The sequence below is a fragment of the Lichenostomus cassidix genome, chromosome 2 (assembly GCF_008360975.1).
Source record: "Lichenostomus cassidix isolate B80296 chromosome 2, HeHo_3.0, whole genome shotgun sequence".
Taxonomy (NCBI): domain Eukaryota; kingdom Metazoa; phylum Chordata; class Aves; order Passeriformes; family Meliphagidae; genus Lichenostomus; species Lichenostomus cassidix.
In genome coordinates this window covers 5,033,184-5,048,823 of record NC_139482.1, presented here as the reverse complement: position 1 = coordinate 5,048,823, position 15,640 = coordinate 5,033,184, and the positions used below count along the sequence as shown (strand labels likewise).

Below are 15,640 nucleotides of genomic sequence, written 5' to 3'. Positions count from 1 at the left end.
TATTTTTCCCAACCCAGATTTAAAGGAAAACGAGGAATTTGACTGAGATAACATTTGGAATAGAACTCTCTCTGAGAAGGAATAACTTAGGTTGTTATTTACTTTGTGTATTTATTTTAACATAGATCTTCTGATGTAGCAGGGTTTTAAACTTGTGTTTTGGAGCAGGCTGGTGTTACAATATTAATAAAATGATGGTGAATTGCAGTATTAAATGAGATATGTAAATGTGGTCTGTTGTTTTCTAAAATAATTAGGCTGAATACCCATTACATATCACTTCCCTGACCAGATGAGAGTCACCAGATGTGATAATCTTGACACCCCTTAAAGTAAATGGAAGAGAGTCCCATGGACTCGTGAACTCTTCAGACAGATTCTGTGAACTGCCTAGATACCTTTAAGCAACAGAAACATCCTGATCTGGTCAGTTCTCTACCAAATTTGATCCTGCACAAATATTGCAAGGCAAACATCTTCATTGGCCAAATGACAGAAATGAAAATTTAAAAAACAAACAAACAAACAAGCAACTCTTTATGGCACAAATTATGACTAAAAAAGCCTCACACTTTAGAAGCAGCAGAGCATTTTAGATCATGCTCTTGGCTTATCTCACCTTGGAAATCCAAAGACTAATGATCAGAAAGGATTTTGAGTGTGTATTTGGAGCATTACAGTGCCTAAGAAATGAAGTACATCCAGTGAAATACTACTGCAAGCAGACAGAGCAACGTGGTGAGAAGGTGGGGAGATGTTCAGTATGAGAGGAGAAGTTTTCTTGCCTCAGCATTGCAGTAAAATATGCAGGCTCTTACCTTCGGGGAAGCAATCTTCAGGCTCCATCAGCTCCTCAGCAAACTCGGGGATCTGCTCCAGCAGTTCTGCAGGATTTGTCAAATCCACTGTGCTGCCTTCAGAAAGACTGATTTCATCAAGCTTGTTGTCAACAAGAGCAAAGATGAGGAAAACAAATTGATCAGTTGCCCTGGAGGAAGTAACTGAGTTTTTATTCCACTAACCAACACCCCAGCTGAAGCCACCACAACAGAGACATTGTCATGCACTTCCCACGGTGCCACTCCTTGGTGACAGCTCTGCCTACCCTGCAGGGAGCCTGAGGGTTGACCCATCAACAGCAGCAACAAGTTAAAACATAGAACTTACTTTTTAAAACAAAAGAGAAGCAAACCACAGAAAGAGAGTGAACAGCCATTGAATATTAATCACAGAATCTCGGAATTATTTGGGTTGGAAGAGGCCCTGAAGATCATCCACTTCCAGCCCCCTGCCATGGGCAGGGACACCTTTCAGAAGACCAGGTTGCTCTGGTTAATGGTGGGTGGAACCTTGGGATGATGGACTTCATCTCTTTGATATCCTGAAGGGTCATACCTTTGGGTGGGGGGTGCCAACAGTGGGGCCAATCTCCTGAGATGCTGAAGGATGAACAGGATGACCTGCCTTGGGTTCCTGTCTCTGAGGCCTCATTCCTGAGGTTCCTCACCTGCAGCTGGGTGAAATCTGCACCTGCCCAGTCAGGACCATGCTCTGCTCCTGCTGACACAGCTTCTCCTCCCAGAGGAGCAGAAGTCTCTGTCACCAGTGTCCAGCCACAGGTACAACTATGGGTTTTTCCTCCTGTCTCATCCTGTGCCTGACTTGCTCTCACCACATGACATGGCCCCTTGCCTTTCTGTCACACCCTTCTGATCTCCAGGTGACATTGGAAGAGGGACACATGGCTTTTGGAAGTGTCTCAGAGGCTCTACCTCTTGCCTGAAGTATTTGACACCCTGATTATCTTAGGTGCATTGTTTAAATTCAGCATTTCTCAGATCCTCCTCTGCAAAATGGGACAAGAATATTCCCAATCCCTGAAGCATTGGTTGTCTCATCTATTTAGAACAGGAACTCTCAGGTAAAAAAATTCTGGGGAATACATTATTTTCAAAATCTGTTTTGAAGGCTGAACTGACTATTAAAAGACATATAATAGGTGATTAAATAAGTCACCTAAATATGAAATATAAATTTCATTTCAGGTTAGACTTTCCCTTAACAGAATCAAGACACTTTCTTTAGAAGAATACAGGAAATGTTTCCCCCCTATTTTATTTTGTGAAGTAAAATAAAGCATTTCTATTTTGTGCTAATTCAAAATGAAATTTTACTTGATTTACTTGTAAATTTTACAAGCCAATTATCTTGGCCACTAAAGTGAAAGATCTGCTGTTTGCCCAGTCCTGCTCACAGTTTGTTTCTGATTGAATTAGAGCATTATCTGGTGTAAGTGGGCAATGGCAAACAGCTCCAAGGAGGAGAAGTGTGTTATTTGTGAACTGGTTTACCCTCTTCTCCGAGTACTTACTGAAAAATTTTTGTGCTTTATCTTGCAATTCTATTGCCTTCATTTCAAAAAAATGAGGACAATAATACTTACCCACGCTTTTAAACAGCCTGTGAGATAGTTATATGAGAGATGGCACGTACAGATAAAGTATTATTTTCATAAGCATGATGGTGATGGAGTTAAGAGACTAGGCACAGCTTTATATATTTATTATTAATGTGAAAATGGGCCCTCTGTTTTCCAGTATACACAGTCAATGCAAAATTTATAGCTGAATTCAGAGAAATGCTGAACCTGGGGTAAAATGGGCAACACTGAACTTTCCAGCAGCACTTGCAAGCGGGGGTGGAAGCTACTTGTTTGCAATTAGCTGCAGCATCCAGAAGGTCATAGTCTTGGCTAGGGTTTTTAATGCTCTACTCAAAAGATCTGCAAATAACTGAGGAGAGACCTTTTAAAAAGAGAGTCAGAACAGAAAGAAAGTAACAGATCAGGTCCAAGGCATGGGTAAAGCCTCTAAAAATCCATATTCAGAATGCAGCTGTCATATAGAGCCCATTTTCTACAGACTCACAACAGTGTGTGATGGTGGGAAAAAATGTCACACCAAGTTTTAGCACAGTCAGAACTTTATGATTCTGTTCATTAGGGAGTGCATTTAGTCATTATCTGTTCTGTTATGAAGATGTCAAAACAGAGATCACTGAAATAGTCCTAAATCATATGCAGCAGTAGGATGTGGAAAATACAGGGTTCCAATGAGAAGAGAAGCTTTGTGGGATATAATTCTTACCAATAGCCAGAAATCAAAGAAAACTGTGAGAGGATTGTCAGCTTGATAACATTTTCAACTAGAGAACTGGATTTAGCAGAGACAGGTTAGGAAATTCACAGAAAAAAATGCAATGAAATTATCATAGACTGTTTAGTTATTTATCAGGAGGAATTTCCAGGAAATATTAGAATCCATCAATGTCAAAGAGAGGAGGGGAACATGCAAGGCAAACAGACAGGTTTTCTTCTGAAAACCTTTCATAGAAGAAGAGATGATGAACATGGATTCAGAAAACAGATTGAGGTTTGAGGGTGTGAATTGGGACTAGAAAAAGGAACCAGACATATGAGAGAGAAGGGAAAGATCAGGGATGATTGTAGGAAAGAAGCAAAGGTTACTCTTTGCCAGAAAGGGTAAAGGGATTAAGAAGGTTTTCATGAACTCAGTGAAGAAAAGGGTTAGGGACACAAGAGCAATAGATGAGGGGAATGTAGCTAATCAAAATTCAGTTGTCTAAGAAAATAAACACTTCTTAAAATAATCCAACAAGCGGATCAATAATAAGAAAGGAAAGAGCCTGTTAGAATGAATATAAATATAAGTAGAGAAATATCCAGAAAGCCTATACACATATACAAACCAGCAGATCCAGGCAAGGCACGGTGCAGAGCATAAAGGGATCCAATACACCCAGTTAACACATCATTAGTGATCAATAGCAAATGCTCATGGAAAACTGGAAATGGCCCAGGAGAGCAGCAATAAGTAAACACAACACTGAGCTGAGAGGAGGAAAGGGGAATAATCATGGGAATCACAGATCACTAAACACTTGCTGCAGCCTGTGATTAAAGTAAATTAAATAAAGACGCAGAGGAGAAGAGGAGAATGCTTACTGGGAGTGAAATATCATAGAGACACAAAAGTCAGTGAGGTGGTTGTGCTAAGAGAACTGTGAACAGGGTGAAAAGAGGTCAAAAGAAGGCAAAAAGGACAAATACAGAATCTCCTCTTTCTTTCTTGGAATAGGTGAGTGGAGGAAGTGTGCCAGGCAGAGACCATTGGATCTATCAGAAGCCCCTTTGGGAGATCTTTCCCTCATGCAGAAATTCATGCTGCAGAAGGCAGTTTTTAATGTGTTTGTTGGTGGAGCAGCTCTTTTAAGTACCCGGACAGGGCTTCCACACCCACTGCTTGTGCCTGTAATAGCAACAAATTGATCTGAGAGAGTTTTTCAAAAAGCCTTTAGCAGTGAGACGCTGAAATCTCATCGAAAGTTGATGTTTGCTCAAGGCTTAGCCCTCTTAGCTCCCTTCCTCTCTGCCTCACCTCTGAAAATCACAGCCTTAATCCATCAAATTGACATATGATGTATAAACCTTAAGAAAACAGTTGGATGTCTATTATAGAAAAGCCTACTTTTAAAATAAATTGTAATTGGCTCGGGTTCACCCATTGCTGTGCGGAGAAAAGCCATTCTAAGGACCCAAATATAGCACAAACTTTCTCTTCAGAGGAGGAAATCTGTAGGGATTAGGGTCAGCATTATCTTCACTAAAGATATAGAAGAGGTCCTGACCGATATAATCCTCATGTTAGCTGATAACATTAAATTGGAGAGAGTATTGAAATCGAGGAAGCAGAAAGGAAAAGAGAAGGGAAACACAGAGAGAATATAGCAAAATGGGACATGATCCAAAAAAGTACAAATGGGAGAGTTACAGGAAAATTTCAATGGACATTTTGGAAACTTGGAGTAATGTTAAAAAAATTAGATGTGATTTTGCAGTGGGATATAACAATGTAGAAAACCATATGAAAGCACCATGTCTAGATAATGAGATATTATTTCTTCTTTTACTGTTCTGTAGAAATTGTATTTGGAATATTGCGCTTGCTTCTTGGTCAAAGAACTCAGAAAAGGAACCATTGAGGGAGTGGCAAAGAAAGAGGTAAAAAAAGTCAGATAAAAGGCACAGAGATATTAATTTACAAGAAATAATGAAATGAAAGAACAATGGTGTGTGACTTCAGGGGGTAAGCCCCAGACAATAGGAAGCAAGTAACACTCTATTAAAGTAAGTGATATTAATTCATCCAAAGAGACTGATGAATAAAATTGGTAAAGGACAGTAATGAAATAGCACTAAGAAAGGAAAAAATAAAAAGGAAAAAAAGGCGGGTAGTTGAGGAAATATACCCAGCCATGATATTTTTTTTTTAAGCAAGTGAATTATTCCTTTTGGTAAATGAAGAAATCTAAGTTGCCTAATCCTTTTAAAAGTAGATTCCAGAGTTGTAAAAAATACTTTATGGGTCAGCATTTTGGCAGGGAAAGCAACCAGTTTGTACTCTAAAATCTTTTTCCACCTGTGACACCAATGATTTTATTCCTATGGTGCCTTTCTGATGATTTATACAGAATGAATTCTTAATCATATAATGTATCCTTTACTGACACCAACAGAGTTTTACTCAGAGCTCATCCAGCATTTCCTGTCACTGACAATCACTGAAAGCCCTGCCTCTTGGGCATTCCAAATCTGTTACTCCCTTGCAGTTGTTGGCTTTATTTGGCCAGTTGCAACTTCTTGGGACATTCATCAAAAACATGATGAGCACGTCCTTGTGTGCAGGCACAAAGATTACTTCTTCACAGAAGGACCGTGAGTATGTAATGTCCACACGAGATCTGCCCTTCAAAAATAGCATCCTTTGGGCTTTGCTCTTTTATGTTGGCATTCATGGCCTCATGTGAACTTCCGTTTGATTTCAAGTCATCCCTGGATTGTTGCCATATTCCTCCACCTCTTTCTAAGCAGCTGCAAATAGAATCAATTATACTCTGCTATAGAGAGGTGACATTTGTGTCTCAGGACCCTTTGAAAGTTGAGGGAGGAAATGGGGATTATTTCTTTATCACGATGTTGCTGAATATATCAAGGCTAGAATGTTCCTGACTTATCGTGACATTTTGTTATAGCACTAAGGAAGGACACAGTTTTCTGGCCTCCCTGTTAGGATCACAGGGTTCATTTGTCTCAAAAAGACTTTTAAACATGAAGGATACTTAATCCCCATAAAGAAAAATGCCTGATGTGGTCTTCTAATTCCTCCTAGTTATAATGCATCTTTACATTGTGTAAAAGATTTGTGTTTGTTTGCTATTTTTTTTTCTTTTCCTGAGAACAGGATATCAAATATTTGAGTCTCTTTCCTCTAAATTCAGGATATTTTCTTTCTGAAGATGAATATGCCAAGAAGTACTCTGGCAAGGATTGCCCTTTAAAGAAATGTTTCATGACTAAAGGATTTCTGGTTCATGTGAGTGGAATTTATCTCACTTAAGTGTGCAACTTAAGTGCTCCCTTTATAGTTAATGGAGAGAAATAGGCACTTTTATGAGATCTGACCTAATGTAAATGCTGATTTCAGCTGGAGATGAGACACATTTCCCTGCCTACATTGTCTATACAGAGGTCTCAGATGAGGAGTTCAGATGTGGGTGACAACATTTAGTTCAGTAAGTTCTACCCTGTATGACAATATGAACCAGCAAGCTTGGAGAAGGAAAGCCCTGGCTCTGTGATGGATCTGTTTCCTGTTGTCAAGATTTCCCCATTGGATTGCTCCTGATGGGCAGAAATTGCCAACAGTTTTGTAGCAGAACTGGGAGAGGTGTGATGTGTGTTAGTACTGTGCTATCCTTTCCCTTCCATTAATTTTGTCTCACATAACCATCCCTGGTTCAAATCTCAACAAGCTGGGGAGCACTCCAAACTCCCAGGACATCCCAAACCTCCATTTCCTGATTTCAAAGAGAGGAATCCATCACTCTCTAGTAATAAAACCAATGTTTTATATCAATAAAATACTAAATCTGAAGGGGAAGAAACCCCAACAAGTCAGCAAGGAGGATACAGGGAATTACACAGCCTGGAGTCACTCAGTGTACAGTACAAACACATGTAATTTCTGTATTTATGTTTATAAGGACAATATAATCTTACAAATTGAAAATAAATGTCAATGTGTACATATCAATAACAATGAGTGAGCTGCACTTTGGAAAATCAATTGAATAATACCAAAGCTTGCTCTTCAGTTAGTATCTTCACATCAGCTACTTAAATTTTTGCACCTTTCTTGGGTGTGTGTGTTAACAGGAAAAGAAATGTTAATCTGTGACAGAGAGCAGATGCCCTCCAGTGAACTCAACTTTCAGGTCTGCCAAGTCAGCAGATGCCATTCCTAGAGCTGCTTTTCAGTGGGAAATCACACATATATTTTCTCCTAAAATGAGACAGTAACATTGCAGACGATTTTGTGGTTGTTTGGTTTTTTTTCCCCAAAGACTCTTACAATTCTTTTTTAATTGATAATGTACTTTCCCCAAGCTCTCCAATTATTTTTGTAATAACAAAATCCTCTCTCTTCTTTACCAAGGCTGTAATACCTACTACACACTATTGCTTTCCTACCCCTTGACAAACATGTATTTTTACAAGCCATAAACCCCACATACACCAGTGGCATGCACTACAGAGCTGGTGCAATGAATTTCATGCAGTATCAGGTAGGAAAGTTGTTTGTGTTACCTCTTTTTGCCCTACTGGAGGTGGTGGCTCAGCCTTCAACTGCTTATCCACGTGCAACTCACTTAACTCTTCATAAATCTCAGAGTTCTGACTCCGGACGCCTGGGCTTTGGCATCGCTGCCCCCTCAGATGCAGCTGCTTTTCCTGCTGGAAATAATCCTAGATGGGTTTATTTTCTTTTTCTTTGATAGCATGCTTATTTCTTAAGGAGAACTCTCGAGCTAGAAGAGAAAATAGCCTGGACTATACTTGTCAGGGGAGGACACCTTAAGGAAAATGGCAAGAAATGAGATAACACAAGCTTATGTTGCAATTTTTGAGCTTTAGCAACTTGGATATGCCGAAATATCTGGCTGCAGAAAATAGATATACAAATAGACCAACTTTTTTTTGTTGCTGAGGTGGGAGGAAATTCCCTTGCAATCTCCATTTTGAGTCTGGTTTTGAGACACAAACTTTCTCCAGTGACCTGAGGTGCAGAGAGAGGTGGCTGCCAAACAACCAAGGGGTGTACTCTGAAAATTCACAACCAGGTGGTGACACTCGATGTAAAAGCTGGAGAAAGGCACGAGGGCAAAACCCAATACTCTCTGCTTGAAACAGCGTGAAAAATCCCCACACTCAGAGAAGAAAAGATACATATTGAAGGGGAAGAAAGTGCAAAGTTCAGTGGAAAAGATAAAAGGCATCTGAAAGCAGATATGGAAAAATGCAAGTAAAAACACAAATGTAAGAGGCTCCTATTCAGCAAAACACTTAAGGCTACTTTGCACCCACAGAAGCCAACAGGGCTCAACCACAGGTTGAAAGGAGAACACACTCTGAAGTACTTCTCTGAAAAAAGATGGACTCTGGAAGCAGAGCAATAATTTTTTTTTTTTTCAGTAAACACATTTGACTAGACCTAGTGCTTGCTAGTATGAGTGGTGCCATTAAATCCAGCAGCTTCTTCCTGGGGTGGTGATTGTTGCTGCTGAGCTCTCAAGAAGTTCTCCCAGGACTAATGGCAGAGGAAAGTGTGTTTGCAGGGTTGGTCCCTCCCTCTGGAGGCCCAGCTTCTCTGTTTGTGTGGCTTTATTGATCCACCAGAGGCGGAGATTTCTCTGAAAACTCCACAGCTCATCACAGCACTACCACTGTTCATGCCATTACTAATGCAGCTACTAAAATATTAATAAAACTCCAGCCGGATTCAAAGGGTTGTGCTGAATTGCTTACAGAGGGACTTCCATGCTGAGAAAAAAAATTACAAGCATAACTGGATTTCAATAGAAATTATTTAAACCTATTTATCTTTCACTTGTCCACCTTTTTTTTTTCTTTCCCTCGGCTTGACTGACATTCAGCGTTATTCAGGTATTAAGTGAATTTCCCTTCCCCAGGGAGCCCCAGACTACCTGCCTCAGTTCTAAAGCCACATCACCACAGGGACTCCTCAAGAGGTACCCGGAGCAGAAAAGTACTTTATTCCAAATATAACTATCTGAAAGACCAAATGACACAAGGGAAGCAGTTGGTTAAGCAAATTGCTCTCTGTATAAATACTTTTGTTGGACTGTCAGGTTTGTACCAGTCTTTTCAAACCTTGTTGTGTGTTTCTGGGAAATTAATTTAAAATCAAATTACTTGTTTCCTGCTTTGGAGGACATGTGGTCTAAAATATATTCTAACTTTAATAAATCAAATTATGCATGTTCAAACCTATACCCTCTGCATAGGAAGGCACTATATACAATTTCTAGTCACAGGTTAGCACTGATTTTCATAGGCAAACAACCATTGAGTTCCAGGTCTGTCTCTGACAAAAAGTAACACTTTTTAAGGCTCTTTAGCAGTCTTTATCTTTGGAAATAGTATAATACTCAGGGGAGAAGCCAACGTGGAAGGCACAGAATACACAACTCAGGCACTCAGCCATAAAAAGTCCTTTTTTTTTTAATGCAATGTGCATACAACTTAGTACCAAGTAATCTTAATGGCATGATATTGGTTATAGCACTGGAACAACAGAAACAATTGTTTCATGCTGGAAGTGCAACACAATCTAAGGTGACATCTCAAGCTCATCTGTGCAGAAAGGTTGTGCACTCAGATTCATTAGAAACTGTGCACTGCAAGGGGACAGGCTCTGTAACTCAGTTGATCTGATGAATATTCAAGTTGTTAAGCAAATTATTGTGTTAAGCTGGAGTCAAATGCCAAATTTATACCAATTCTCTATTTACTAATCCCTCTGTGTGGTACCAGGACTTAGCAATGCTTTCCCAGAGACTAAACTCCAGGAAACACGGACCTGGCTTCTTCCCAGAAATCACACTTGTACCAAGTATCCAATGAGTTAATGTTAATTAAAGCTGACAAAATATATGCTGGAAAATTATTCAATGGGGGCATCATGGACATGTGCTCAGACAATGATTTGCTTCATCAACATGTGTTTTCAGACTTGTCCTCTAAATTTATAAGGTGGGAGAAAATGTGTAAGAGAAATAGCCTGTCCAAAGAATCTGGTTGTGTAGACTGATCACAAAAGGAGTGTTAGTGAATCAACTGAGTTTTTGAAAATAGCTAATGACAGCCCCAGTAAACCACTCTGATGGGATGCAACAATCTCCCTTCCAGCACACAGCACCTGAAAATCAGCAGAGACCTGTCTGGGGAAAGGTGCCTTTGGTTTATGCTGTTTAACTTCAGGCTGTTTCCTTTTGTCCTGATTCCAGATGATTTGTTCTTCTGGCAGCAACAGCAGCAGGTCTAGCTCCTGTAAAGCTTCCCACCGTGGGTGGTTTACATAATTTATTTTTAATTTTTGTATCAAGTGCCGCGTTGCCAAGGCAATACACATTATGTTAATATTTATCAATTCAGTTGATTTCTTCATTTGTAAACCAAAAACATTGAGCCCTACTAAAACTTTGTGCATGCAAAGGGAGGGTTGGGAGCCCAGGACTGACCTCACCTCTGCTCTGACATGAGCCCTAAAAAGAGTTGATCTGCCAACACCATCCCAGTGATTAGCACATCACCAATTAGGAGGAGGGTGGACAGTGCTGTCCCCTCACATGCTCCAGGCCAATTGCAGCACCAGGAAAACAGCAACCAGATTGGAAACAGAGCCTAATCTGGGTGACATCTCAAGTGTGCTGGGGCACGGACCCACATACTTGCTGGGTGACACAAATCAATGCAAAGGCTCCACACTGCGTTGTGTCTCTGAAAAGCACAGATCGGCTAATTGTTCCTGGCTCAAACGGGGATTAGTGCAAATGCCGCTCCTCTGGAAAGAGGACTTGCTGCTGGCAAAACAAGGCAAATACCTGTCATCAGCAGGGATTCAATTTATTCCTTCCCCATGGAAATATCATTTTTTCCATTCTGTGCAAACAAATTTAGAAAGAGGATCCCAGGACTTGCTTTTTGGATGGTGATTGGTTCAAATGGGTTCTCCTGACTCTTCCCTCACTCTCTAACTTGTGACATTTGTTCCCAGATTTCCTGGCCATGGCTGTTGTGAGAAAGAAGATGTGCAAATCCTTTGATGGCAGGAAGCTTCCTGTCCCAAGCAGGTGGGGAGGAAAGAAATGGGAATTGGCTCTGGAGACCTTCTCCCTTGCCATTGTCACTGCAGAGTTAGCGAGCAAAAACGATGTGGCAGGATGAAGTTATTTTATTATTTTATGAGAAGGCTAAAGGTTTTCCCTTTTTCTGGTGAGACAGTGCAAATGCAAACTGCCTTGTACTCAGTCTCAATGCAATGGGAGGCTTTGACACTTTGTGTTTTCTCCACTCCCCACCATACTTGTGCATCCAGCTGCCTCTTTGAAGACCACTTTTGGCACACTGATGGGAATTCAGGGAAGTCTGACTTCTGCAGTCACTTTCCAGGAATGAGTTGGTCGGTTCTGTATTTCCAGGTACAGACTCAGGAGTGGAGGCTTGTCCTGGTCCCCCACATATGGCTTACACACACTTGGTCATCCCAGTGGGATCCTCCTTTACCATGGGACATTTCCCACCACAGGAAGCAGCAAAAAGGTGACAACAGCACTATCTCTGCTTTAGCCATTCATAAATGAGTGACACTGTGACACTGAGTGTCCCCAAGAAGTCAGCTCCTTTAACAGATGACAGCATATTTTGACCTGCAAAGATTCCCACAACCAAATTTTGGATACCATAAGGGGAATCCTCAGAGCTTTTCACACCTAGTAAACCCAGTTCAGCAGTGTGACAGGCATTGTTACAAGAGGGCTGTTTACTCTGTGAAGTGATTGTTGATGTTTGTGTTCCTCCTTGCAGACAGGCATGGATTTCACAAAATTGCCGTGCCTGGTAGCAATTGGCACCCTTTCTCAGCAACAGTTTGCATCTAGTAACTGGCACCCTTCCTCTGCAAAGAAGCCAAGAAGTAAATGATGGTGAAAACTGAACTGTTTATATACTACCTCTACATAAGTGGAGAAGCAAGCAGATTGCAGAGCTGCTGGAACAGGGAGAGCTTGCATTACTGCCTTGGTGGCACTTGCTTCGTGTGTAAAGTAAATAGGAGGCTGCAGTCTGCAGAGCTGTCGGGCTGACAACTCTCAGATATGCTGAATTCAGTCTTTCTGAAAAGCCTTGAAAAATCTGAGCTGAAATGGGAGAGAAATAAATAACCACAAACTGGAGAAACGAATAGTTGGTTCTTATTACCAGAACAGATCATTTATGATCCCAGCTCTCCTTTTTCACAAATAAATGGAAATCCTTGTAGCACCAATAAAATCAGTGGGTTTATCTTTCTGAATGAAGAAAGATCACCAGATATATCAGGAAAATTCCCTTACTTCCTTAATGTGGGAAGGGTAAGATTAGTATCACTTATTCTGCTAGGAATACAAGAGGGCCGGAGTTCTGCTGTCAATTTTAACTGTGCACATTTAAGAATCTCTCTAACCTTCTTTGAAGAATTGCTTCTGTAATGCAGAGTTGTCGTTACTCAGTGTAATGGGAAATCAGAGGAAAACCTGGAGCAATACCACACCACAGCAGTAGGATTATAGCTGAGACACAGCAACATCTTGTGCTACACTGTGTTCCTCTCCAAGAGCTTTTTATTAGCAGACTACAATGTCTGCAATGCTCAGGTAGAGAGTGTCAAGTCCTACCTTAAGGCTGACACACATGTGCATAATTTAAGACTGCAGATTCCTCAGAGAAGGGACAAAGCCAGGAACGTCTAAACCTGATTATTTGAGCCTGGTGATGCCCACCCTCCATCCTGTGCCACCTGGTCCATCATTCCACTTCAGCAGGAACAGCCAGACATCACAGCTTAGCAGACTGATTTTTGTTCAGTTTTGCAGCTTTTATCTACCCTTCCCTGTGATTTCTCTTGTCATTCATCTATGCAAAAGCCAGAAACAAAATGGTGCAAAGGGAGCAGTAAAACATCAGAATTAGAAGGTGCTGCTCACATTTGCTGTGTGAATCCTTAGGCACTTTTTTTTTCCCACCTTCTTGATGACTCAGCCTTTATAGGAACCACTTTCATAAAAACTCAAATCACTAACATGTGCATAGGAGCCACATGTGCAAAACAGATTAAACACAATAGTCTCTGAGTTCAGAAAGAGCAGAGTTTTTTGCCCAGCTCCTGGCAAGATGATGCCCCCAACCTGGATGTCTGCAGGTCCCAGAGTTTCCATCTGTGCTGTCACCTGTCAGAGTTAAGGCTGAAGTCTGAAGTTATACCCATGTAACTTATACACAGATCTTGTCTTCCTATTTGACCTAAGAAACACATTTTTCCCCCAAAAACTCCAGTACTTGTTCTAGAAAAATAATGCACCTGTGAATACTTAGCTGGATAAAATGAACAGAATCTACCATTCAATTGGCCATTATAATTCAGGATGTCTAAAGCTAGGGCTGGCCAGAAACCACAGCTGCTCAGCAGAGGATGTTAACAGCAGAAACTCCCCTGGAACCAGCCTGACCTGGTATTTTCTTCCATTTTGTATAAAGGTGAACTAAAACTTTGCCAGACAAACCTCATCACAGCCACTGACTGCTGGTCTCTACATGAGTGCTGAGTGCTTTGCAAAACATCATCCCTCAGAAGCAGCAGTTCAGCAGTGCCCCTTCTTGGATTAATCCAGAATATTTTAAGCCTTTGAACTCTGGCTGCAGAGGGGTAAGGCATGTTTTTTCTAATGGCTTCTGCCTTCCTGGCCTTAGGTCTTTTACCACACTGAGCAACACACTGCCCATAATAAAACACAAATTCATTATTCCAAGGGTTGACCCTTAAAACTTGTCTAAGAGGGAGAACTTGGCAAAAAAGATGGACTGCCAAAGTTAATTTATCCTGTTATCAATTCAATAGGCTTAAATAGGCAGTGAAAGCGTTTCATAAGTGTTCATTGTTCAGAGTTCAAGCTAATACCTTCTGCTAAATTGCATTTTGAAGTTTAATCACAATCTACTTTATGTTTCTTTTGGTAATTGGGATCTCGCCACAGTATAATACGAAAAACTCAAACTAATGGGCTTCTCTGATGGAAGTTTAAATTTTGGAAATTTGCCTCAGAGTGCAGTCAGCAAGAGTGCCTGAAATAACCCAGGACCTTTCACCCAAATAAGATGCTCATATTTTGATCATTAAGAACGTTTCATATTATTACAGGCAACGGCAGCAAAGCAATCATTATTTTAAGTGTTATTTTAGAGTATAATTAATGGCAGCAATTCCACCCCTCCAACACACACACACACACTGTCTCACTTGGCACAGGAGCTGCTGGGGAACTGGCTGCTGCTCTTTTTGTCCAAAATGCTAAATGTTGGCGTTTTCTTTACCAAAGGGGGAAACAGTGAGAAATTCTCATTTCTGGTCAGCCTTTTGCTCCGGGGAGGGATATGGATACTGGGAAATGGCATCCAGCAAGCTGTGACTGACACACAGTCCAGGGTTTGGGCACTTGTCCAAACGCATGTTGTCAACTCCGCTCGGCTCTTTCAACGCCAGCCTGGCTGGTTTTCCCCTCCCTTCTTTCTCTCCTCCATCAGCTCTCTGTGTTTCCTGCACCTTAGGCGTTATGCTGTGGACAAATATATTTCACTGAGAACTGAATAAGTACCCTAAAACCTTTGTTTGTGGTGTGACTGCTCCAATCACGTCAGCAGAGATCTCACATGGGAGTTTCTGCCCCACTCTGCTGCCACAAAATAAACACACAAGTGTCTTCCTACACGTAGAAGCCAAGATGAGCACATAGGTGCTTTAAACCTGCTGCTGGGATTTACAGTCTCATGTTCCTTTTTTCTAATGCCCTTGCTGGTATTCTTCTGAAGACAATAAATCCAGAAATGTTCTCTTTTAGTGCCAAAAATAATTAGCTAATAATTGAGTTCTATGCAGCTTTCAAGAAGTACAAAGCAAAACATACTGCTCAAAAAGTGGGAAATCCAGGCAATCTATGTACAGAATAATAATGAAAAACCCCTGCTAGCTTACTTAATAATCAGTGAAAATATTGGCCCAAATAAAGGTGTCAAGAATAATGCTGTAAGATTTATTGTGTGCAGCATGCATGTACACACGTGGGCTCACTCTCCTCCCAGTGAGAACTTGGGAGTCATCAACAGGATTCAAAGGTATTTTATCCAGCTGCACTCAGAGAGAACGTGTCCCACAGACTGGAACTGCAAACAGACAGAATATAAATACTGTTTGAAAAGGGCATTAGGGTTCCTGACAGCAAAGTATATTTCCTGCAGTAAAAGGCTGAAATTAATGTACCCTGTCAAATAAACACATGGCTTCATGGTATCTCTGATTTATAGGTGTTGGAATTATTAGGAGCATAAGATATTGTCACAAACAATTTTGTAACAACATCTTTGTGCACTGGCATTTTTATAGCAATTTTC

General features: G+C 40.8%; 1 protein-coding gene across 7 annotated transcripts in view; it reads right to left on the bottom strand.

Annotated features, from left to right (window-relative positions):
• LOC146440753 (sodium channel protein type 5 subunit alpha-like) overlaps window positions 1-15,640 on the bottom strand; it is a 209,788-nt gene that overhangs the window by 48,903 nt on the left and 145,245 nt on the right. For 4 of the 7 annotated variants that reach the window (XM_085050201.1, XM_085050194.1, XM_085050196.1 and 1 more), the window contains 2 exons: window positions 7,727-7,885; window positions 819-939 (listed from right to left, as the gene is read on the bottom strand). In XM_085050201.1, the coding sequence (XP_084906327.1) occupies window positions 819-939; window positions 7,727-7,885 (280 nt within the window). The remainder of the gene's footprint in view (window positions 1-818; window positions 940-7,726; window positions 7,886-15,640) is intronic. The other 3 variants (XM_085050197.1, XM_085050199.1, XM_085050200.1) reach the window with 3 other exon arrangements.